This window comes from Eulemur rufifrons, chromosome 7 (genome assembly GCF_041146395.1).
Source record: "Eulemur rufifrons isolate Redbay chromosome 7, OSU_ERuf_1, whole genome shotgun sequence".
In the NCBI taxonomy this organism is placed as follows: Eukaryota; Metazoa; Chordata; class Mammalia; order Primates; family Lemuridae; genus Eulemur; species Eulemur rufifrons.
Window position 1 is genome coordinate 284,706,325 of NC_090989.1, and position 20,397 is coordinate 284,726,721.

The 20,397-nt window shown below is 58.7% G+C and overlaps 4 protein-coding genes and 4 non-coding genes across 11 annotated transcripts; 2 read left to right on the forward strand and 6 right to left on the reverse strand.

Annotated features, from left to right (window-relative positions):
- Positions 1–7: 7 nt before the first annotated feature.
- On the reverse strand, positions 8–3,580 carry SURF2 (surfeit 2). 2 transcript variants are annotated; one of them, XM_069477085.1, is made up of 6 exons: positions 3,503–3,580; positions 3,242–3,396; positions 2,681–2,784; positions 1,052–1,237; positions 743–906; positions 8–216 (listed from the first exon to the last, which is right to left on the reverse strand). In XM_069477085.1, exons 1-6 carry the CDS (start codon positions 3,578–3,580, stop codon positions 136–138), a joined length of 768 nt encoding a protein of 255 aa, XP_069333186.1. In that variant the 3' UTR covers positions 8–135. The 2 variants fall into 2 exon arrangements, with proteins under 2 accessions (XP_069333186.1, XP_069333185.1); XM_069477084.1 differs by having other exon boundaries at positions 11–219.
- On the forward strand, positions 3,579–7,752 carry SURF1 (SURF1 cytochrome c oxidase assembly factor). Of its 3 annotated transcripts, none has more exons than XM_069477082.1 (9): positions 3,646–3,768; positions 3,945–3,996; positions 4,984–5,117; positions 5,197–5,279; positions 5,704–5,895; positions 6,795–6,867; positions 6,960–7,122; positions 7,338–7,419; positions 7,501–7,752. In XM_069477082.1, exons 1-9 carry the CDS (start codon positions 3,706–3,708, stop codon positions 7,568–7,570), a joined length of 912 nt encoding a protein of 303 aa, XP_069333183.1. In that variant the 5' UTR covers positions 3,646–3,705; the 3' UTR covers positions 7,571–7,752. The 3 variants fall into 3 exon arrangements, with proteins under 3 accessions (XP_069333182.1, XP_069333183.1, XP_069333184.1); XM_069477083.1 differs by having other exon boundaries at positions 4,987–5,117; XM_069477081.1 differs by lacking the exon at positions 3,945–3,996 and having other exon boundaries at positions 3,579–3,768.
- An 825-nt stretch (positions 7,753–8,577) lies between these two features.
- On the reverse strand, positions 8,578–11,786 carry RPL7A (ribosomal protein L7a). The gene is made up of 8 exons (XM_069474801.1): positions 11,757–11,786; positions 11,081–11,201; positions 10,458–10,607; positions 10,000–10,140; positions 9,720–9,799; positions 9,276–9,406; positions 8,936–9,005; positions 8,578–8,748 (listed from the first exon to the last, which is right to left on the reverse strand). The coding sequence occupies exons 1-8, from the start codon at positions 11,757–11,759 to the stop codon at positions 8,644–8,646; spliced, it is 801 nt and encodes a 266-aa protein (XP_069330902.1). The 5' UTR covers positions 11,760–11,786; the 3' UTR covers positions 8,578–8,643.
- On the reverse strand, positions 9,087–9,153 carry LOC138388911 (small nucleolar RNA SNORD36). The gene has a single exon (XR_011234366.1). It is a non-coding gene; the product is annotated as a small nucleolar RNA SNORD36 (small nucleolar RNA).
- Positions 9,478–9,550, reverse strand: LOC138388908 (small nucleolar RNA SNORD36). The gene has a single exon (XR_011234364.1). It is a non-coding gene; the product is annotated as a small nucleolar RNA SNORD36 (small nucleolar RNA).
- On the reverse strand, positions 9,879–9,953 carry LOC138388910 (small nucleolar RNA SNORD36). Its single transcript, XR_011234365.1, has one exon. It is a non-coding gene; the product is annotated as a small nucleolar RNA SNORD36 (small nucleolar RNA).
- LOC138388955 (small nucleolar RNA SNORD24) lies at positions 10,689–10,763 on the reverse strand. Its single transcript, XR_011234403.1, has one exon. It is a non-coding gene; the product is annotated as a small nucleolar RNA SNORD24 (small nucleolar RNA).
- A 132-nt stretch (positions 11,787–11,918) lies between the features above and the next one.
- Positions 11,919–18,172, forward strand: MED22 (mediator complex subunit 22). The gene is made up of 5 exons (XM_069474802.1): positions 11,919–11,963; positions 12,706–12,856; positions 14,257–14,337; positions 15,156–15,364; positions 17,450–18,172. The coding sequence occupies exons 2-5, from the start codon at positions 12,734–12,736 to the stop codon at positions 17,637–17,639; spliced, it is 603 nt and encodes a 200-aa protein (XP_069330903.1). The 5' UTR covers positions 11,919–11,963; positions 12,706–12,733; the 3' UTR covers positions 17,640–18,172.
- Positions 18,173–20,397: the final 2,225 nt, after the last annotated feature.

The following is a 20,397-nucleotide window of genomic DNA, read 5'->3' on the forward strand; positions in this document are numbered from 1 at the left end:
TGGGCAGCCTTGCCTCAGGGGCAGCAAATGTCATGAGACAAAGACCGCTGGGTGGACAAGACACTGGGGACACCCCAGTGAGTCGGGACACATGTGGCTTGCAGAAGAGGGGCCTGAGGCTTTGTTAGCACTTTATTAACCCGACTGTTTAAAGCAGCTGAAGCTCCTAGGCTTTCGGTGATGACTCTTGAACTTCTTTTTCAGGCTGCCCGACTGCTTCTGTGGCATGAACAGAGAATTCCGGTTACTGGGGCCAGTCTAATCGCGCGGGGAGGGCTCCTCCAGTCCAAGGCTCTCCCGCCCCAGCAAGGGCCATGCTGGTGTTAGTGTGAAACGCTCCGGGCTCCCGTACAGCTGCGGGGTGGGACCACACTCTGCAGCGAGTGGTCAGGGGAGCAGGGTGCGTCGCCCGCCCGGTCCCGCCCTGTCCCACCCCTCCCAAAGCCCTGCTAGCAAAGGCCAAGGCAATATCCTGTAAATCAAGTCCCTTCCTCTAGGTTCCTGTGCCACCGGGGCAAGGACAAACCAACCCCAGCTTGAGGCGGGCGCCAGGGTCGCCCGCTAAGCAACGGTCTCAAACCCAGTCCAGGGAGCCTGGCTTCCACGGAAGCGATGGGCCGCCCCCATCTGAGCAGCTGTTAGCTGGGGACTTCCATATGCCAAAAAGGTTCACTTTTTTTTATTTTTAAGAAATTGAAAACCATCCCTGCTGCCAGGCTAGCAGCGTAGGGGTAACGCTCACCTTCCCACGCTTCGGGGCCAGCCCCCCGGCCGCTCCCATCTCCTTCCTGACCCCAGCGCCCTTGTCTCTTGGGGGCCTTGGCTTCTCGTCTTCATCTGTCACAACACCATCAGTGCAGTCCCCGTTCTCAGTCCCTCCCAGGTCCTTTCTGGTGAACAGCTCAGCTGGAAGGGACAGGGGATCTGGCTGAAGGTCGTTCAGGTCAAAGTCACTGCCTTCTGTGCAGGGGCATTGAGAACTCCTGGCGGGAGGCGGCTACCCAGACCAGAGCCAGAGGGAGTCGGGGGAGATGGGGCCGTTCCTGCTTACGTGGGTACAGGTCTGTCATGCTGTCGTCACTCAGGGCTCCCCCCTCGTCACTGGACATGGGCTCCCAGAAGGCTTCTCTTGGGCGAGGCCGTCCGCCGCCGTCCCTCTGGTCTTCCCTCCTCCTCTTCCTCCCGTGCAGCAGACAGGCGGGGATGAATTCCAGCCCTTGCTGCTCACAGTCTTTATCTGGGAGAGAAGCCAGCACACACCCAGTCCCCCCACGCCCCAGTCCTCCAGGCCCAGGCTAACCTGGGGGCTGTAGGGGTGGGCAAGATGGCGCAGGTCTACTGGGCCTTGGCACCCAGCCAGGCTACAGGAAGCAGTGGCTGGGTGGGCACAGAGGAGGCCCCAGGCAAGCCATGCCCCGGTGAGGCTGACACAGCCTCTCAGAGACAGCCTGGCCCGTCTCCAGCAGACTGAAGTCCTCTCAGCGCAGCTGGGCACCTGTCCTGGACGCCAGGGCTCAGTGACAGTGGCTCCCTGGCCCTTGCTGCCCCCTGGCTTGTGGCAGGGAGTTGAGAAAGGCCTCACTGGAGTCGCCACTGCTGTCCCCTCATGGATTAAGGGGGTCCTGGAGCTTGCCCTCCAGCCCAGTGTGGCTCCCCTGGCAGGGAAAGTGGTGTCCTGCCACCCCGGCCTCTGATGTTGTCATCTCTGCCACCAGCTCCCACGGCCACATAGCAGCCTCGCCAGCAGGCAGAGTCTCCTTATACTGCCCTGGGCCAGTCCCCCAACACCACCCTCTGACTCCTCCAGACCACTGCCCTGACGTGGCCTCACCATCCCCAGTCCCCCCTGGACTCCACATCCATCGTCAAACCCACTCTCATTTGTGAACCCCGCCCCCCGCCCCCCACAATCTAGCACCTTCCTGCCCACCCCCAAGCAGCTGAACACACTGACTGGAAAAAGGCCAAGCTCCTGTGGCGGCCCTCATGCCTGGAGGCCTCTGAGATGCTGGCCTTCCCACCGGAGACCCCTCCTCAAAGGAACTCCTAATTTCCCCGCAAAGCCTGCCACTCGGACTCCGTCCTGCTTCACCAGGCCATCCTCTACTGACCAGTTCTCAGCCACAAACGTGGGGGGCCTGGGGACTGCTTCCTGCCATCCCTCACTCCCAATCTGCTTCTGTTCCCAAAGCAGGTGGAGCCTCTGCATCTGCTCCTCTCCCCACGTCACCACCTCCTGCGTGACTCTGCAGCCGGTCCCCGCCCCCACCCTCTCAGTGCACCCACTGCTCCTGGCCAGGGCCTGCAAGGCCTGTGTGGTCTGGGCCACCTCGCACGCTGGCCTGAGGCCATCCTTTGGACCCTCCCACAGCCTTTCTGCCTGAGACTCAGCAGACCCTGGCCTGTACCTGGAGTGCTGCCCCCTCACATCCCTCCGGTCCACGGCAGGCCCTCCCTGGGACCCTGGCACTTTCTTCCACATCGCTTGTCAAAACGTGCAATCCTTCTGCGCCTGCTTCTGGCTCTCCGACAGGCTGGGCCGAGGTCCCTTTCTTCACTGCGCCAGGAACTAAATGGCCTTAAAGGATGACTCGAGGCATCACTTTTGCCTTCAAGGGGTGCTCCCATCTGGGCAGGCTGCACGGACCACATGCCCGTGTGCTCTGATGCAGGGACTTACATTTGCGCAGCGCCCTCTGGTACCGCCGGCCCTGGGTGTGCCTCAGCACGTGCTCTGGGGACTTATTGATGTGCCGCAGGGTGAGTTTGCAGAACAACTGGTGCCTGTGGGGCAGGGAGACCTTGGTTTGCAGGCACCGTTCACAGCAAGGACCCACACCAGCGCCGTATCTTGGAACCCCCTTCCCCCCGACGTGGAGGCACCTCTGGGAGAGCACCCCATGTGCTATGATGTGGCCTGAGCACAACGACTTTTCAAAGCTCCCCAAGCAATGTCACTCTGCAGCTGAGACAGGAAGCGGCTTAAAGTTTACCTGCAAATAGGCACAGCCAACCTGGCCCCTGCAGCGCTCACCACCCCCTCTTGGCGCTAAGATGATTGTCAACCCTACACCGTCAGCTAAACCAACGCTCCCTTCTGAGGCAAAGATGTGACCCTGACCCCATCACACCCTCCCTCAGGTCCCCCGACTGCACCAGGACCCCGTTGCCCCCGGCGTCACCCTGAGGGGCCGGGGAGGAGCCGTCCTGACTCCTCCCGCCCCAACGCGGGGCCACCTACGGGTTCTTGGTGCTGGGCACGATGTGCGGCTCGAACTCGGCGTAGTCGAAGGCCGCGGAGGCGCGGACCAGCCGCTGGTACTTCTTGCCGCGGGTGTAGACCTGGAGCTCGGGCAGGCGGCAGGGCAGCTCGTGGCCCGTCAAGGCGCACCTCACCTGCGAGCGGGCGGGCGGTCGAGGGGCTGGGCCCCTTCCCCGCCCGCTCCCCTTCCCTCCCCTCCTCTCCCCGCCTCACCCCTCCCCTCCCCGGCCCGCCGCGGACCTTGAGGGCGCCCGGCTGCAGCCGCAGGCTCGGGTGCTGGCGCAGGAAGGCCTGGACGTCGGCCTCAGGTTCGCTCATGGCCCACCAGCCCGCCGGACGCCGCTGGCACCTCGTGGAGCCGGGGGCGAGGCTGGGGCGGGACTCCGCGGCGCCCCGGAAGCAGACGCCTCCCGCGCCCGGAAGCGGCCGCGGGGCCGGATGCGATGGCGGCGTTGGCGGCGTTGGCGGCGCAGCGGCTGGGGCTGCGGACTGCGTGCGCGGGCCTGGTGAGCGCGGGGTCGCGGGGTCGCGGGGTCGCGGGGTCGCGGGGTCGCGGGGTCGCGGGGTCGCGGGGTCGCGGGGTCGCGGGGTCGCGGGGTCGCCAGGTGGCAGGGGCCGGACGCGGCGTCACGGGGGCAGCGGGGCCGGGCGGAGGCGCTCAGCCTGCCTGTCCCTCCCGCAGGCCCCGGCCCGCGCTGTCCGGAGGAGCGTCCTTGGGGTCCCCCCACGCCCAGGTGAGGAGACTCGGGCCGGGAAGCGCACCTGCCTTCCGCCCCGCGGCGTAGGGGCGTCGTGGGGGTGGAGATGAAGCTGTAGCTGCCGGCGGGACATAGGCTCCCCGGGAGAGCCGTGGAGTAAAGTTTCACTTTAGATGCCTTTGAGGGAGCCGCGGCCGTGTGCGGGCCCTGCAGCGGGCGCCGGTTCTGCAGCAACGCGAGGGGCGGCTCCTTCTGTGGTTCCCGCCCCGGGGAGGGTCCGAGACTAACTTGCCAGCTCTCGCCCGGCCGACGGGCGGCCAGCCCAGGATGGGAGCGCAGGCTCTGGGAGTTTAAGGTAAAGCGCGTCTGACCACCGCAGCCACGTTTCCTTTCGGTGCACGGCAGAGGGTATTGTGCAGTGAGTAGGTGCCGTGCGCAAATAAAGGGCGTTCTGTAAGCCTGCTCCAACCACAAGGCCCGTGTCGCTTTCAGCTGGTGGGACTCACCCTCTGAGAGCTTAGTCCATTGCTTCATCCTCACATGTATGATGAGCAGCGAAGCAGGAAGGCTGTTAGGGGCTCTGTGAGCCACTCTCCTGAGCTGTACCATTTTTCTTTCTCTGCACAGCACAAAGCCAGTAGTGCCTGGTAAGCTACTTACGACTGTAGCTGCTTATTAAATGCTTTTTGAAGGAATGAATCAATATCGCGCATCTTAGTGCAGAATACATGTTAGCATATTCTTGAGTAAAGAGGCATGAGGTGGTTACCTGAGTTACCCAGGGTTATGGTTGGTGGTCGAACCAGCACAAAGCCCTAGATCTCATTTATTCAGTCATCAAACATCTACTGAGTATACGACAGGAGCTTCTAGCGGGCTCCAGGCAGTAGGTTTTGGTCTGTTCACTCCTGTACCACATTCTCTCAGGCAATATTGGTGGAGTCTTCTTGCAAAATTGGCTACCTCAGTTCTGTTTGGTCTAGGGCTTCTGACCCCATGCCAGTGTTGTGACACTTTCTCCAGCAGTGGCCTGGAGACCAAGCAGATGTGGCAGTTCTGCAGCAGAAGCACCTGGCACAAAAGCAGAAGAGGATTCCTTTCTCCAGTGGTTCCTGCTTCTCATCCCTGTGACTGCCTTTGGCTTGGGGACATGGCAGGTAAACACTGGCATGTGGTTTGGGTGGCTCTGAGCCCTGGCCCTGCCACCACCTGCTTCGGCTTATGCTGTTTGCATAGGTCCAGCGTCGGAAGTGGAAGCTGAACCTGATTGCAGACTTAGAGTCTAGAGTTCTGGCTGAGCCCGTCCCTCTGCCAGCAGAGTGAGTGTGGCCGCCCCACCCCGCCCCCCGCCCCCCGCCCCCGGGCCATCTTACTGGAGGTCAGCAGTGGGGTCCTGGCTTCTGCTGGCCTCTCCTGCCCCTCTTGACAGGACCTTTTGTCTGTCACTTCCTTGAAGATGAGTCATCCTGCTGGGCTTGCTGTTGACACCTGACTGTGAAGCTACATGAGGCCTCCTGACATTAGTGGAAAGTCTTATTTTTGATCCTGGGTGTCACCCTTTTTTCAGGTCCAGGATATCTGAGGGATCCCCTTCGGAGGGCATGCTCAGTGATCCCGCAGACTCCCGTGTCTGCCCTTCCTATGTTATCTCTCTGGCCCTGGTGGGCTCTGTAGTGTGTGGCCCCCGTGAGGGCATTTGTTTTGCAGCCAAACCTTGCCCACTGCTGTTTTCTCTCCACGCAGCCCGCTGGAATTGAAGGCGCTGGAGTACAGGCCAGTGAAGGTCAGAGGGCATTTTGACCACTCCAAGGAGCTGTACATGATGCCCCGGACCATGGTGGACCCTGCCCGGGAGGCCCGGGAAGCCGGCCACATCTCCTCCTCAGCTGAGAGCGGGGCCTTCGTGGTCACTCCCTTCCACTGCACGGACCTGGGGTGAGTGGGCCACGGGGGAGCCGGCCGCCCTGGTGGGTGCAGTGGGTATACCTATTCCCAGCCCTAGGAGTAAACCTTGGGAATCCAGGATACCCAGACTCAATCCTTTGAAGACTGTGGAATCCCTAGTTGTGACACTGAATAGGCAACCTTCTTAGCCAGCTCACCCGTGCCTGAGGGACCTGTGCGCGTTCAGCTCTGAAGGGGAAGGAAGACTAGTGAAGCAGGGCGCTCTGGAGTAGCTGTCCCGGGCCCACGCGGTCAATGATCGCAGTGCAGCATGAGGGGCAGCGAGAAACTCAGGAGAAAACCCCAGCCCCGCCCAGAGGGAGTTGGATCCGAGGAGGTTCCCCGGGGGGCTGTTTGGCCCAAGTAAAGTAGAGTTAGGAGATGGGACAGACTTAGAGGGAAAGGAAACCATGGGTCCGAGAGGACCCACGTAACTGGGGGACTGGAAGACGAATGCACGGTGAAAATTCCTAGGGCTCTTGTTAACCCGAGTTTTAGGCCTGGGGTGGGTTCCACGTGCCGCATGCCTCCCGGGCAGCCCTGTTGAGGAGGGGAGATGAGAGGCAGCTGTAGCAGTGGTTCAAGGGCAAGGGGGGGCATCTGAACTCCGCCCATGACACTGTTGGTCACTGAATGCACCATGCAAAAAGGAAAGTGGCAGGGAGGATTTATCAGAAACCTCAGAGTCAGGCTGGTAAATAAAGCTGAGGGTGAGCAGCTCTCACCAGCCAAGAAAGGGGCTCAAGAGATGAAGACTCCCAAAGCATGCACTCCCAGGTCTGGCCCCCAGTGGCTCGGTCTTGTTTTAAAAACCTTTGTGCTGTAGTCATTAGTGATAAATCATTCAAAAACCCTTCCCCGCCTGAAGTAGCATCCTTTCATTATTCTAGAACCACAATCCTGGTCAATAGAGGGTTTGTCCCCAGGAAGAAAGTAAATCCTGACACCCGAAGGAAAGGCCAGGTAAGGGACTGTGACCCTTTCCCCCTTTTGAGAAGGGTTCTGTAGGAGTTATCCAGTCTCCATGCAGAGCAGTCTCACACCTCCCTTCACAGATTGAGGGAGAAGTGAACCTCGTTGGGATGGTGAGGCTGACAGAAACCAGGAAGCCCTTTGTGCCCGAGAACAATCCAGAAAGGAACCACTGGTATTACCGAGACCTGGAGGCCATGGCCAAGATCACAGGCGCAGATCCCATTTTCATCGATGCCAATTTCCGTACGTTGTGACCAGCCCACCCCAGAACATCAAAGCCCTTCCCAGTTTCTTTTGGGCCCTCACATTCCAGCATGGGGGGAGGGGAACTCTGCAGCTGAGAGACACTTTGCTTGGCAAGTAGTAGGAAAAGGAGGCCATGCACAGGGCTGGCTGGTGCCAAGCTGCTAGGGAACCAGTGCCAGCACCAGACTGAGGACTCAAGTCTGTCTCTGCAGAGAGCACAGTCCCTGGAGGACCCATCGGAGGGCAGACGAGAGTCACAGTGAGGAATGAGCACATGCAGTACATCATTACCTGGTGAGTCCCTGGCCACCCTTGGCTCCCACTCCTTCAGAACCCCGCCGCCTAACAGTAGCTCCTAACTTCCTTCCGACCCAGGTATGGACTCTCTGCAGCCACCTTCTACCTGTGGTTTAAGAAATTTCTACGTTGGACACCTGGCGCATGATGAGATGACTTGACACAGCCCTGTCCACAAGTAACTAGGAAGTCGCTAAACAGTCGAAACAGGCTGGACTTGTGCTGGACCATGTACCGCTGGCATAAATAAAAGTCCTGAGCCTCCCTTCATACCTCAAATGATAATGAGTGGTTGATCATAAAATCCTGACCTAAGTTTCAAAGTCAGCCTCAAGAATTTAAGATAGCTGGCCGGGCGCGGTGGCTCACGCCTGTAATCCTAGCACTCTGGGAGGCCGAGGTGGGCGGATCGTTTGAGCTCAGGAGTTCGAGACCAGCCTGAGCAAGAGCGAGACCCCATCTCTACTAAAAATAGAAAGAAATTATATGGACAGCTAAAAATATATATAGAAAAAATTAGCCGGGCATGGTGGCGCATGCCTGTAGTCCCAGCTACTCGGGAGGCTGAGACAGGAGGATCGCTTGAGCCCAGGAGTTTGAGGTTGCTGTGAGCTAGGCTGACGCCACGGCACTCACTCTAGCCTGGGCAACAGAGTGAGACTCTGTCTCAAAAAAAAAAAAAAAAGAATTTAAGATAGCTTTTTCAAAACTTGACTGGCTATACGAAAAATAAAATATTTTTAAAAAATGGTAGTGTGTACCTGACAGCTACAGGTGGTGTGGGAGGACTGCTTGAGCCCACAAGTTTAAGGTTGCAATGAGTTCTGGTCAAGACAGTATACTCCAGGAAGGGGGACAGGGTGAGACTCAATCTCAAAAAAAAAAAAAAAACCCCACACAAAACCAAACACCAAAGAACACCCCAACATGTAAATTACAGTTTAGTTTGAGAGGACTCTAAGGCCTGTCTATAAGGGGTAAGGCCCCTGGTTTAAGAATGTGCTTGTACCAGGCGCAGTGGCTCAGGCCTGTAATCCTGACACTCTGGGAGTTCGGGACCAGCCTGAGCAAGAGCAAGACCCCATCTCTGAAAAAACAAAACTATATTAAAATAAAGTACTTGTTCAACCCCAAACCCAATTACCTTCAACCTCAAACGCTCAGACGCTGGCTGGAGGACGACTTTTATTACTTTTATGTACAGGAGACAACAGTGTACATTTAGCCCAGTTTAGTGGCAAGTTCCTTAGCCTTTGCCTTCTCCAGCTTGGCGATGCGAGCGACAGATTTCGGACCCAGGACGTTGCCTCCCCAGTGACGACGGATCTGAAACAAGAGGCAGTCAGTCAGCCTGGCCTGTCGTTTTTGGAGGCTTTCAAGGCTTGCTAGTTACCTTTTCTATTTGGCTGTTACAAGTAATCACCATACAGAATCAGTCAAAGCGTTAAGAGCCAGCCAGTCCCTTGTACACAAGCTTGACCTGCCCGTGGCAGTGTCGTGTGGGGGTGCTCACCTCGTCGTATCTGTCGTTGTAGTTGGTCCTGATGGCTTCCACCAGTTTAGCCAGAGCTCCTTTGTCTTCCCTAGCAAGGCAGGGGAAAGGTGGGCTTTCAGTGACCTTTCTGGAGAGCAGGAATGCTTTCATTTTTACATCAAAATAGCCTTTTGCCTCAGACAAAACGTGACCACATGGTTTATTCGGGTGAAGAAATTCTTAACCATCATTGGCAAAGTCTCAGATTAAGTGTGTTCCTTTAGCTAACAAGGTTGGCCTCTAAGGTAAAAAAGAAAAAACAAACCCGAGGGGTGATCAGGTGAATTGGGGACAGTCTGGGGTCAAGCTGCATACTCACGAGTTAACCTGCGTGAAAGCGACGGTAGTGCAGGTCTTCCTGTGGACCAGACGCCCCAGCCTGGCCTTCCCCTTGATAATGCAGTAAGGGACCCCCATCTTCCGACACAGCGCAGGCAGGAAGACAACCAGCTGCAAGAAAGCAGTAGCTGGAAAGCATATTCCGACCAAAAGCAGCAATTTTTAAAGCTAGCTGGGTAGCGATTGCTCAGGGTTAAAAAGCTCATGTGTTTGCACTTCAAAGTTTAATTCAGTGAGAGATTTACATCATTGCAAAAGCCACGTGCAAGTTAGATCCCGTCAGTACTGTCCTCAAATGGAAAGGTGACTGTCCTGGTCCCCCACTTTGGCCCCATGCCAGACTCAACATTAAACCTGCCCTATCTTCCAGGCACTGACAGACCCTGGGTTCAGCAGTCTGTGCTTAAAAATAGGTCACACGTACCTCGATGGGATCCACGTCATGTGCGATCACCACCAGCTGAGCCTTCTTATTCTCCACCAAGGTGGTGACGGTGTTGACCCCTAGAACACACACGGCCACGCCGCATGAGCATTCATGGGTGCTGCTCTGGTCACAAAAAGTGGCCAGGGGGGCACAGCTGTGGCTCAGTGTTAAAAAGCTCGGATTTTACTCTCCACAGTAATTTCAGGTGAAGAAATTCCTACATCATCGCCAACAGCCTGCCCCACCATTCAGTCCCTCTAGGGAGGGGGCCGCTCACCTGCTCGAAGGACAGGTGGTCTCTTAGTGGGGACATCCCCTTTGCCAGCAGCTTTCTTCTCAGCCCGGGCCAACAGTCGCTGCTTCTTCTCTTGCTTCGTCTCTGGTCTGTACTTGTGGGCCAGCTTAAGCAGCTGAGTAGCTACGAAGATACCCTTCAGTTTAGGCTTGTAACTTAAGTCCTAATCTACATCAATAACTGCAACATAAATGCTAGACCAACCTTTTGGTTTAATACAAGAATAGGGGTGTGATCACAAAACAACTGCAATTCAAAAAAATCTAAGGCCACATACACGTTCTGGACAAAACAAGGAATCCTAGATTTTAATAAACCCACCCACCTGAAATTTTAATAAACCCCCCCTTTTTTCCCAGTACTGTCAAAATAACGTTATTACATCCTCGCCTGAGAAATCCCCTTGTGCGGAATGCCGGTTCCACGCCACACAGCCTCACCTGTTTGGCGGTCCAAGGCCTGGGTGAACTGGTTAATGGCAGGAGGCACTTTCAGCCTTTTATAGAGGATAGCCCTTTGCCTCTGCAAACGGATGTAGCGGGGCCATTTGACAAAGCGGGTGAGGTCCCTTTTGGGCTGGATGTCCTGTCCTGAGAAGTAAAAGCCAACACCATAAGTGAGGCTCAAATCCGCGTCAAGTCCACGTTTGGGGCCACTCTGAGCGGTGTTGGTGCATCAGCGATCTTGGTGGTTATAAAGGTCATCACCATCTTTCAGATAGCAAATATTCTCTTACATCATCTGCACACGAACACCAGGGACCGCGGCGAGATCCGCGACACGTTCCGTATTTAACAAGCCGCCGAAGCGCCTCTGCTCTGAGAGCCAGTATTACGTGATGGCGAAGCTGAGTCCCAGCGTCGCCGAACGCGGCGACAGGCCCTGACACTCAGCAACTCTCAGGGGCGCCACGGAGGACGCGCCACCACCGCCCCGTCTCGCGGAGTCGGAGGGTAAGAACTCCCACCCGGCGGCCTCGACCACAAACCGACCCACTAAAGCCTGCGAAATATCCCCCTTCCCCGCGGAAACACGACGGCCGCGTTCACCCCTCCTCGCTCACCAATGCCAAAGTTCTTCGGCCTCTTCTCGAACAGGGGGTTCACCACCTTCTTGGCCTCCTGCTTCTTCACCACGGCGGGGGCCGGAGCCACCTTCTTGCCCTTGGCCTTCTTTCCCTTCGGCTGGGCACAAAGAAACCCCAGTCAAGCGGCTCCTCTGCACCTCTCTCGGGGATGGGGCGGGTCCCGGGCTGGCCCCCCGGGCAGGGGGTGGGCACCCCGGCGCGCCGGCGACCTCAGCGGCGGGACACCGGTGCCGCCACACGCACCGCGGAGCTCGCGCGCCCATCTGCGCCGCTCGCCGTGACAACGCTGCGGGTGCCGACGGCGGTCGGGACGCTCCACCCTGCGGCGGGGCCCAAGCGGCAAGGGCGGGCTAGGGACGCCTCGCTCAAGACCTCCGGGGCGGCACCCGGGAAGACGGGAGCCGCCAAGACGTTCGAGCGTCTCGGCTCGGTCCCCTGCGAGCCCCCTCCCAGGCCTGGCGGCACGGGGGCCAGCGCAACCCGCTTTAGGCCACTGGACCTTCTAGCGCAGCCCGATGCTTCCGTGCCAGACCCGTTGGGGCTCCCCCACCGCTGGGCGGAGAACGGCGCCCCGCGCGGCCGCGCCAGAGGAGGATGGCAGCGGATAGAGCCGCAACCCGGCGCCGCTACCGCAGACCTAGAAATCACTTACCATGTTGCACAGCTGGAGCAGAAAGAAAGGAAAGGGAATTGTGGGTAATATGTATGAGGCCTCGGAGCTCGCGAGAACTGGCGCCTGCGCGGGATTTCAGCTTTAAAGCGACAGGGCTCCTTTATATCGTAAAGTTGGGGGCGGTGCCACGAGCAGCGGCGCGGCAGGAAGCAGAAAGGGGCGGACTGCCCGCGAGGAGCGGCGCCGGTAAGCGGATCCGGGCGCGCTGCTCCTGGCGCCCCGGCCTGGCCCCGGGGCGAGTACTCGGGCGTGGGCGCTGGAGCAGGGGCGGCTTCCTTTTCGTGCGACTTTCCCCCGAAAATACTGGCACGGAGAACGCGAGTGGGCTTGTTCGGCTGTTCGCGGGCCCCGAGCGAGCGGCTCAGCCGGCCGAGGGACAGGCGGTCTGCGCTGGCCGCGGGCCGGGGTAGGGGCGGGGGTGCTGAGCGGGAGGGGGCCGAGGGGCGGCAGGCTGAGGGACCCGCGGGCAGCGCGGGGGCGGGGCCCAGGGGTCCGGCCCGCGCTGGGAGCCGCGGACGGCGGACGGCTGCAAAGCGCGGGGTGCGATGACCGTCGTAAGATTGTCCCCGGCGACGTGGAGACGGGCTGGCCGGGGCGGTGGGGTGGGAGCGGAAGGAAAAGGGTGCGCGCCGAGGGGAAGGGTCCGAAGGCCTCGCTGGATGAGGATGGGGCGAGGGTGGGCAGCTCGCGGAGAAGTTCTGCCCGGACACCTCTGCGCCTGGGCGTCGTGCGCTGCTCCTGCCCAGGGAGGGCGGTGGGCGAGTAGCCCCAGGCCCCTGCGTGCCTGCTGATTGAATGAGTTCACTGTGTTAGGAAGATTGAGTTTGCTCCGCAGACAGGGAATCTCCAGAAATCTGCACGTTCTGCTAAGGTGGGGAGTGGAGGGTGGCGGGGCCCACACTGAGGGGTCCTGCCCTCTGGGTCCCAGGCCTCTCCCCTGCGCTGCCTGGCCCGCCATGGCCCAGCAGAGAGCCCTGCCTCAGAGCAAGGAGACGCTGCTGCAGTCGTACAACAAGCGGCTCAAGGACGACATCAAGTCCATCATGGACAACTTCACTGAGATCATCAAGACCGCGAAGGTGGGTGGGGCCCTGCCCGGCCTCCTGAGACCACGGGAGAGAGGGAGGGTCTCAAGGGGGTGGAGAAGAGAAAGCCCAGTGACTGGCCCACCCTGGTGAACGGGGCCCAGGTAGGGGATCTGCTTTCCACACGCCTGCTGTGCGTGGAATATCCCTATGCTCTGCTGGGGGTGGCATGCCAGCGGGAACAGGACAGGCAAGGTCTTTGTCCCATTTGGAAAGCCTCTGGGGCTGGGGGTGGCAGAGTTATTGACAGAAACAAAAAGGCCAGCAAAGCCTTTTTGTTACCGGAACAGCAACTGCAAGTTCCGGTAAAACGCAGTTGGAGACACTGGCCAGACTGCCTGGGCTCCTCGTCCCGCTTACTGGCAGTGCTGGTTTGGGTGAGGACCAGTGCCTTGGTTTCCCCCACACTGTGGGGTCCTTGTGATGATTGATGAGTTTGTGAGTCACTTACCAAGGGTCCTGTAGCTACCGCGAGTGTGTGTGCACAGGGGAGAAGCTGGGGAGGCTCCTCCAGGCAACTGGAGTGGTCGGGGCTGGGGCTGGGCAGGCCCGCTGACCGCTGCAGCCACGCCAAATAGGGCTGGATCTCACGGCTGCTGCAGACTTGTTGACCAGTGACGATGACAATGGGACCTTTATGTGGTGCTCACTCTGCCAGGCCACACTGTAAGGCCTGCCTGTGCTCTGTCCCACCGGGTCCCCACGAGAATGCTACAAGGCAGGTGCCACGCGTGCCTCTCCACGTTCGAGGAGGAGAGTAACTTGCCCAATGTCACTTGCCTAACAGCTGGCAGAACCAGGGTTTGCATCCAGACAGTCTGATGCCCGACCCAGCCCATTCCGTCACAGGGCCCCATCGGGAAGCCCTGTCCAGGTTGATGGCCACTCTGGCTGGACCCTGGCTCCTCCATTAACCACCGGGGACACCTCAACCCCACTGTCTGCTTTGCCCAAGCCTGCCCACCTAGAAGAGAGGAGTGGCAGTCCAGGCTTTGTGAGAATTTCACGAGCTAATGAGGGTGAGGTGCTTCACATGGTGCCTGGCACCCAGGAAGCAGTCCAGAAATGGTCGCTAAAAAATATATATCGTCCCTTCATTCGTCCATTGAACAGTTTACCAAGTACCCAAGTGAGTGATATCTGTCCCTACCAACCAGGGCTTCCCCATCCCAAAAAGACTGGGCCAAGAGAAGACCCTGTCCCTGCACCTGGCACAGCAGTTAGTGTAGACAAGTTCTGTTGTCCCCCTTAGAACAGACCCAGAGAGGGTGGGTTTGAACCTGGCCGGGGGGCTGCCCACCAGAGCACGGCGTCTGGAGAAAGCATAAGAGACTGGATGTGGCGAGCTGAGCAGGGTGGGGACCCCCTGACTGGCTTTCTTGTTTGCCCCTCAGATTGAGGATGAGACGCAGGTATCTCGGGCCACTCAAGGTGAACAGGACAATTATGAGATGCATGTTCGAGCCGCCAACATCGTGAGTCTGCAGGGCGGTGGGCACAGGCTGGGCTCCAGGAGCACCGGGTCCCCACTGAGGTTTCCTGGGTGGAGTGTGGTTCGCTCTGGCGCTGGTCTGCTGTCCTTCCCCTCTGGGCCAGTGGTGGAAGAAACATGCAGAGATGCTTTGGTTTCGCCCCCTGGCTGCTTTTAAGAAGGGCATAGGTGGCAAATCATCTCTCAGGAGACTGTTCTCAGGAGGGGCACTTGGAGGAGGCTGGGCAGATGGCTGCTGCGTCCCCCCAGGGCTGCGCAGTGATTAGGGCGAGGGCAGCCCTTCCCGCTGAATTGGAAATTCCCCAAGGTTCCTTATGAGTGAGAAGGCAAATGACCGAATGAAAACGCACGTGCAGTTTAATTCCCGTGATGTCCCTGGACAGACACAGCAGGCATTTCCACGAGCACGTGTCTGGGTGAAACGTACGGGAAAAGCTCCCAAAGGAATCCTGCCCCACCGGCAGCTGTGCGAGTCCCGGGAGAGCAGGGTCGGGAGGCTGACTGGGATTGTAGCTTCACCTGTGGGGTTTGAGTTTGTAATGAGCACAATGTGCGCCTGTGTGGCTGACTGGGGACCATTTCTCCAGGAGGGGGAAGGGAGGCTGAGGCGAGGGAGGGCGAGGGAAGCAGGCTCGGCTCACCTGCTGGTCGGGGCAGGTGTGGGGGCTCATTCCTCCTGAACTTAGGCGACCCTGCGAAGGTCGCACCTCGGACCCACTGTGCGGGTGTGGAAGCCCAGGCTCCCGGAGGCCATCACTTGCCCCCTCACCCCGTGCCTGCCCTGGGTTCTGATGGCTGCAGGTCCGAGCTGGCGAGTCCCTAATGAAGCTGGTGTCTGATCTCAAGCAGTTCCTGATCCTCAATGACTTCCCGTCGGTGAACGAGGCCATTGAGCAACGCAGCCAGCAGCTGCGCGCCCTGCAGGAGGAGTGCGACCGGAAGCTCACGGCCCTGCGAGACGAGGTCTCCATCGACCTCTACGAGCTCGAGGAGGAGTATTACTCGTCCAGGTACAAATAGGGCCGGACTCCTGCGCCGAGCAGGGGCCTGCCCACCTGGGCCTGGCCCTGAGGGGCCTCCTGCTTTTCCAAGCCCTCGCCGGCCTCACAGTGGAGCTGGCGCGGGTGCAGAGCACTGATGGACAGACAGCTCCCAGCCGTCCGCCGCCCGGGCCTCTCCCACAGAGCAGCGTGATGGAACCCCAGGACTTTCGCCACTCGGGGCGGCCCAGTCTGGAGGCGGGAGGGTACTTTCCGGGCAGCGTCCCTCCTCAAGCAGTGCTTTCTGGGCCTTGCCGCTCTTCTTAGCCCACAAGTCAATACTCAGACATTTCAGCCAAGGCTGGCCGGCCCCTCTCAGGCACCACTGCTCGCCCAGGGGTTCAGTTCCATGTGGACGTCACCGAACCCACACTGTGGAGGTGGGGACGGTCCTGGGAGGCAGGAGGGAGAAGCCCAAGCAGAGCATGGCCTTGAAGCCTGCCTCAGCCACGTGACTCTCCAGGCTCTGGCCAGCTCAGCCTGTTCAGAGCTAGAGCCCTCCTGCATGCCAGGCCCGTGCTGGGCCCGGGGACACAGCAAGGGCGGGACCTGTCACTCTAGCCCTCGTGGGGCCACATGGAAACCTGGAACCATTTGAGCGGAAGGGGCCCTGAGAAATCAGAGTCCCAGTGTATTCACACAGGTGGAAACTGAGGCTGCAGACAGGCGTCACACCTGATCCCATGAGCTTAGGAAATCAAGATTCCCTCCAGTAGACAGAGTCCATGCCCACCCTGCCCCCTGCCCCGGACAGGCCCCCTCTCCTCCCTGGAGGTGGGTTGGAAACACTCCTGTGTGCCCCATGGCCATGCTGGGGAGCCCCAGCTGTCCAGAGCCAGCGTGATTTGGGGCTTGGTTTCCCTGGCCTGGACACGGTGTCCCTGCCCAGCTGGAGCAGTTCTAGAGTTTTCCAGAGGGTTCTGGGGCCATGTTTGGTCATCAGCTCAGTGGACAGATAGCAGCATCTCCTAACCAGGGTGTCAGAGAGGGGTCCTGGGGTATTTGCGACCCTTCCAGGGATGTGGCTCACAACCCAGCTTGGTTTTGCCCCCGGACCAGCAGCTGTGGGTGATGTGCCAGAGAGGAGACCTGTCCACGGCCGTGCAGCAGAGCTGGGCAGGACCCAGGGCACCTGTGCCCTAGGCTTTCCCCTGTCCTCCCCCAGTAGGCCTCCTGCTTCACCCAGAGGGTTCTGGGCCAGCTGTGCGCCCTCCTGCAGGCATCCCGTCCACTCCAGCCACCCCGGGGGCCCTCAGGAAGGAGGCCAGCCCCACCCCTTCACACAGCTCCCAGCTTGGCCCCAAATGCAGGCTGCCTCCTGCCCTCTGTGCCCCCTCTGCTCCAGCCGCCCTGTGCTCACTCGCCACTCTGTGCTCACTCATGCTCTTTCTGCTCTGCCTGTCCCCCTCCACTCTCCTCGGGGTGCCACCCGGCTGGTTCTGAAACTGGACCCGAGGGAGGGAGCCAGAGCTGCCACCTTAGACACCATGGGAAGGGCTCCCAAATCACAGCCATGCTGACAGGAGTGTGCTTTGCTTTCCTGAGCTGTCACTTGCACCCCTGCCCGAGCGGCCCATGTTGGAGGTGGGGACACCTGTTGGGGACCACCTGGCTGGTGTGGAGATGCAGGGGCGGTCCAGGGAGGTGCCGGGGTCTGTGTTCCTAACCATACCGCTGTTTGGGCTGAGTCAGGCAAGGATTGACCCAGAAGTAAGACAGGTCTCTGCTCTCAGGAAGCTCCTTGCCAAGTGTGGTGACCCTGGAGGCCAGCGAACTCCAGCTGGTCCTCAGCTGGGCAGGGGAGGGCGGCCAGGCCCATGTGGAAGCAGGGCAGGAAGGGCACTGCCTGTGGTGGCTGGGCCAGGCTGGCTTCCTCCTTCAGGGAGGCGAGGGTGGCCCCTGTGGCCCCTCCCTCAGCCAGGCCGAGTGGAGGAGGGGAAGGCAGGTTTGGGGTATGGTCCACGGTTTCTTAACTCTGCTTCTGTCTTGCTTCCTGCCCTGGCTTTCCTCTCTGCCTGCTCCTGTCTCTCCCTGGGGTTTCTGGTGGTGGAAAAGCTCGAGCCTTTGCGAAGCTAATGACCTGCCTCTGTGCGAAGCTTACTGGAGGCTGGATCTCGACACAGACTCCGCTGATGGCCTCTCTGTCCCTCTGCTGGAGTCCCCGGAGCCCAGTGCTGGTCCCCTGCAGGCTGCAGCCCCTGCCCACTCCCACGCCAGTGGCCCTGGGCCCACGGAGCACACCTGAGCCTTGGGGCTGCCCTCCCCGCCCCTGGCTTCTCAGGAACCAAACCAGGGCTCCCTGTAAATGCCCACCATGGCCTCACTTCTTCCCTGGTTCTCCCTGGGGGACTTTAGGATCCCGGAGCCACTGTGGCCTCCTTGGGAACCTCATCAGCCCAGGGTCATCCCAGCCAGGATGGTTGAGAAAAGCTGTTTCTCTGGCCACTTCCAGGTGCCCATCCCTCTAGTCATCTTCCTCCACTGCCCTCCTGGCCAGCCAGGTGGAAGAAGGTTTCCAGGACAGGTGTCTGACATGGGGAGGACCTGACCTGAGCATGCTGTTTGAAACTGGGAGGGGCTCTGCGTGGACAGTGTTAGCCAAACCCAGTCTCCCACCCTCTGGGCAGAGCTCCTGGGCAGAGTCCCACCCACTGCCTCTTGCCCTGAGCCGCAAACAACCGTGCCACAGGCTGACTGCCCTGGTAGGGCCGAGTGAGGGGGCCGCGCACACTCTTGCAGAAGCCAGGCGGGGGCTCCTTCCTAACATCTGCTGACATACACGTTCTGCTATCTTTGTAATGAGACTTTTGAATAAAAAACCTTTTGCATTTATTCCCCTTTCTGCCTCATTCCTGATCAGTCCGGGACCACACATGATTTCCCAGTGGCTTTAAGAGCCATAGCCCCTGACTCTGCCAAGACGGCCTGGGCCCAGTCAGCCGTCTCCCCACTGGCACCTAGGAATGAATGAGAAGTTGCTGCCATCATTGCATATTATGGAGTCCAGGTGCCTGTACCTCAGCACCAACACCCCCAAGTCAGTGCTATTAGTACCTGCATTTCAGAGAGGACACGTGCTTGGAAGGAGCGAGGTGCTACCCCCCTGGCCCCAGAGCTGGGAAGTGAAGTGGCAGAAACCAGGACTTGACCCCTGATGGAAGTCTAGTCCCAGTGCTTCTTAGTGCCAACACAGAAGCCACAGCACTGAGCAGGAAGGGGGTGTCACACGCCTGTAGAATTGGGACTTTAACCCTGCCCCTAACTGCCATCAACCTGTTTCATCTCCTTCCCATGAGGGAGACTATCATCCCAACATATAAACGAGGTGACAGCCCAGGATCCAGCCTTGGAGACAGGGAAGAATGCAAGCTGACCCATCACCATGGGGCCCAGAGAGCCCCCAGCCAAGCAGAAGGTCCCAGACAGGCCTGGGGCCAGCCCTGGCTTTGCTTTCTGGGGTGGCCTGGGGAAGTTGCTTCCCCTCCAAAGGAGAGTTCCTGCACTGATAAGATGAACGATGATCTCTTCTTCCTGTATTTTTTTTTTTTTTTCCCTTGGCAACAGGGTCTTCCTCTGTCACCCAGGCTGGAGTGCAGTGGTGTCTGTCAGCTTACGCAGCCTCAAATTCCTGGGCTTAAGTGATCCTCCTGCCTCAGCCTCCTGAGTCTCTGGGACTACAGGTGCAGCCATCACCATGGCTGGCTGATTTTTGTATTTTTTGTAGAGAGAGGGTCTCACTATATTGCCCAGGCTGGTCTGGAACTCCTGGGCTCAAGCATGTATCACCTTTTCATCCTAAGCCTTTTATTTTGAGAGCGTTCACACAGCAAGATTATAAAAGGTGCATAAAGAACGCCCACACAGTCCCTGTGGGGACTCCCTTTCGCACCTTTGCTTGCTGTCTCCTACAGGACCATCTAAACCTCCATTGCAAACCTTATGACACTTCACCCCTAAGTACTCACCAACTTGCCTCTCTAAGCAACACTGGTTTCATGGCCTTGATACATCATCAACCAAAATGGGCGATTACTCCATACCATCTAGTACCCCCACTGTCTTCAGATTGCCTCAGTTGTTCCACCAGATGTCTTTTTACATGTATTTTTATTTCACGTTGCATTTGGTGGTTATTTCGTATAGCCTTTTTAAATCTAAAACAAGACCAGAGTGGTGGTGAGACGGGGGTATGTCAAGTCAGATTCTGGATCAACTTCGAAGGTAGAGCCCACAGGATTTGCCGAAGTGATGGATGTGGGAATCCAGAAGGAGTCAGGGTGGCTGCGAAGTTCTGGCCCAAGCACCTGGAAGGAAGGTGCTGCTCTGAGACAGGGGAGACAGTGGAAGGAGGACACGGGTGGGGGAGGGCAGGTCCCTGTTCTGTACATAGTAGGTGACAGTATTAAGATATCCGAATGGGAAGCTGCAGTTCAGGGAGTCATCAGAGCAGTCACGCCCATCCTCTGCATAAAACATCACCTCGCGCAGAGGTTAGGGGAAGAAAAATTCTTGCTTAAGGTGTACCTTAGCAGCAGCCCTTTCAAAGAGCCTCCTGAAGTTGTAATCTAAGACCCCCAAGTCCCCTCCCTCCCAGGTGAGTACCACGAGGCCCCTCCCTCTTCCCACCGCGGGGCAGCCCTGCAAGGGGCTCTCCGTTCTTACGAAAAAGCTCCTAGGCCTAGGCCGGGCGCGGTGGCTCACGCCTGTAATCCTAGCACTCTGGGAGGCTGAGGTGGGCGGATCGCTCAAGGTCAGGAGTTCGAGACCAGCCTGAGCAAGAGCGAGACCCCGTCTCTACTAAAAATAGAAAAAAATTATATGGACAACTAAAAATATATATATATAAAAATTAGCCGGGCATAGTGGCACATGCCTGTAGTCCCAGCTACTCGGAGGCTGAGGCAGGAGGATCGCTTGAGTCCAGGAGTTTGAGGTTGCTGTGAGCTAGGCTGACGCCACGGCACTCACTCTAGCCTGGGCAACAAAGTGAGACTGTCTCAAAA

Excerpts from the sequence above, each read along its gene's own strand:
- MED22 (XM_069474802.1), top strand. The coding sequence starts at position 12,734 with ATGGCCCAGCAGAGAGCCCTGCCTCAGAGCAAGGAGACGCTGCTGCAG. Across the intron at positions 12,857-14,256 it reads AGATCATCAAGACCGCGAAG|ATTGAGGATGAGACGCAGGT; the intron begins GTGGGTGGGGCC and ends TTTGCCCCTCAG. Across the intron at positions 15,365-17,449 it reads GAGGAGTATTACTCGTCCAG|CTCGAGCCTTTGCGAAGCTA; the intron begins GTACAAATAGGG and ends GTGGTGGAAAAG.
- RPL7A (XM_069474801.1), bottom strand. Across the intron at positions 10,141-10,457 it reads GGCCTTGGACCGCCAAACAG|CTACTCAGCTGCTTAAGCTG; the intron begins GTGAGGCTGTGT and ends GTATCTTCGTAG. Across the intron at positions 9,800-9,999 it reads ACCACCTGTCCTTCGAGCAG|GGGTCAACACCGTCACCACC; the intron begins GTGAGCGGCCCC and ends TGTGTGTTCTAG.
- SURF1 (XM_069477081.1), top strand. The coding sequence starts at position 3,579 with ATGGCCCACCAGCCCGCCGGACGCCGCTGGCACCTCGTGGAGCCGGGG. Across the intron at positions 3,769-4,983 it reads GGACTGCGTGCGCGGGCCTG|CAGTGGCCTGGAGACCAAGC; the intron begins GTGAGCGCGGGG and ends CACTTTCTCCAG. Across the intron at positions 5,896-6,794 it reads TTCCACTGCACGGACCTGGG|AACCACAATCCTGGTCAATA; the intron begins GTGAGTGGGCCA and ends TCATTATTCTAG.
- SURF2 (XM_069477084.1), bottom strand. The coding sequence starts at position 3,580 with ATGAGCGAACCTGAGGCCGACGTCCAGGCCTTCCTGCGCCAGCACCCG. Across the intron at positions 1,238-2,680 it reads CCAGAGGGCGCTGCGCAAAT|ATAAAGACTGTGAGCAGCAA; the intron begins GTAAGTCCCTGC and ends CTTCTCTCCCAG. Across the intron at positions 907-1,051 it reads CATGACAGACCTGTACCCAC|CTGAGCTGTTCACCAGAAAG; the intron begins GTAAGCAGGAAC and ends TGTCCCTTCCAG.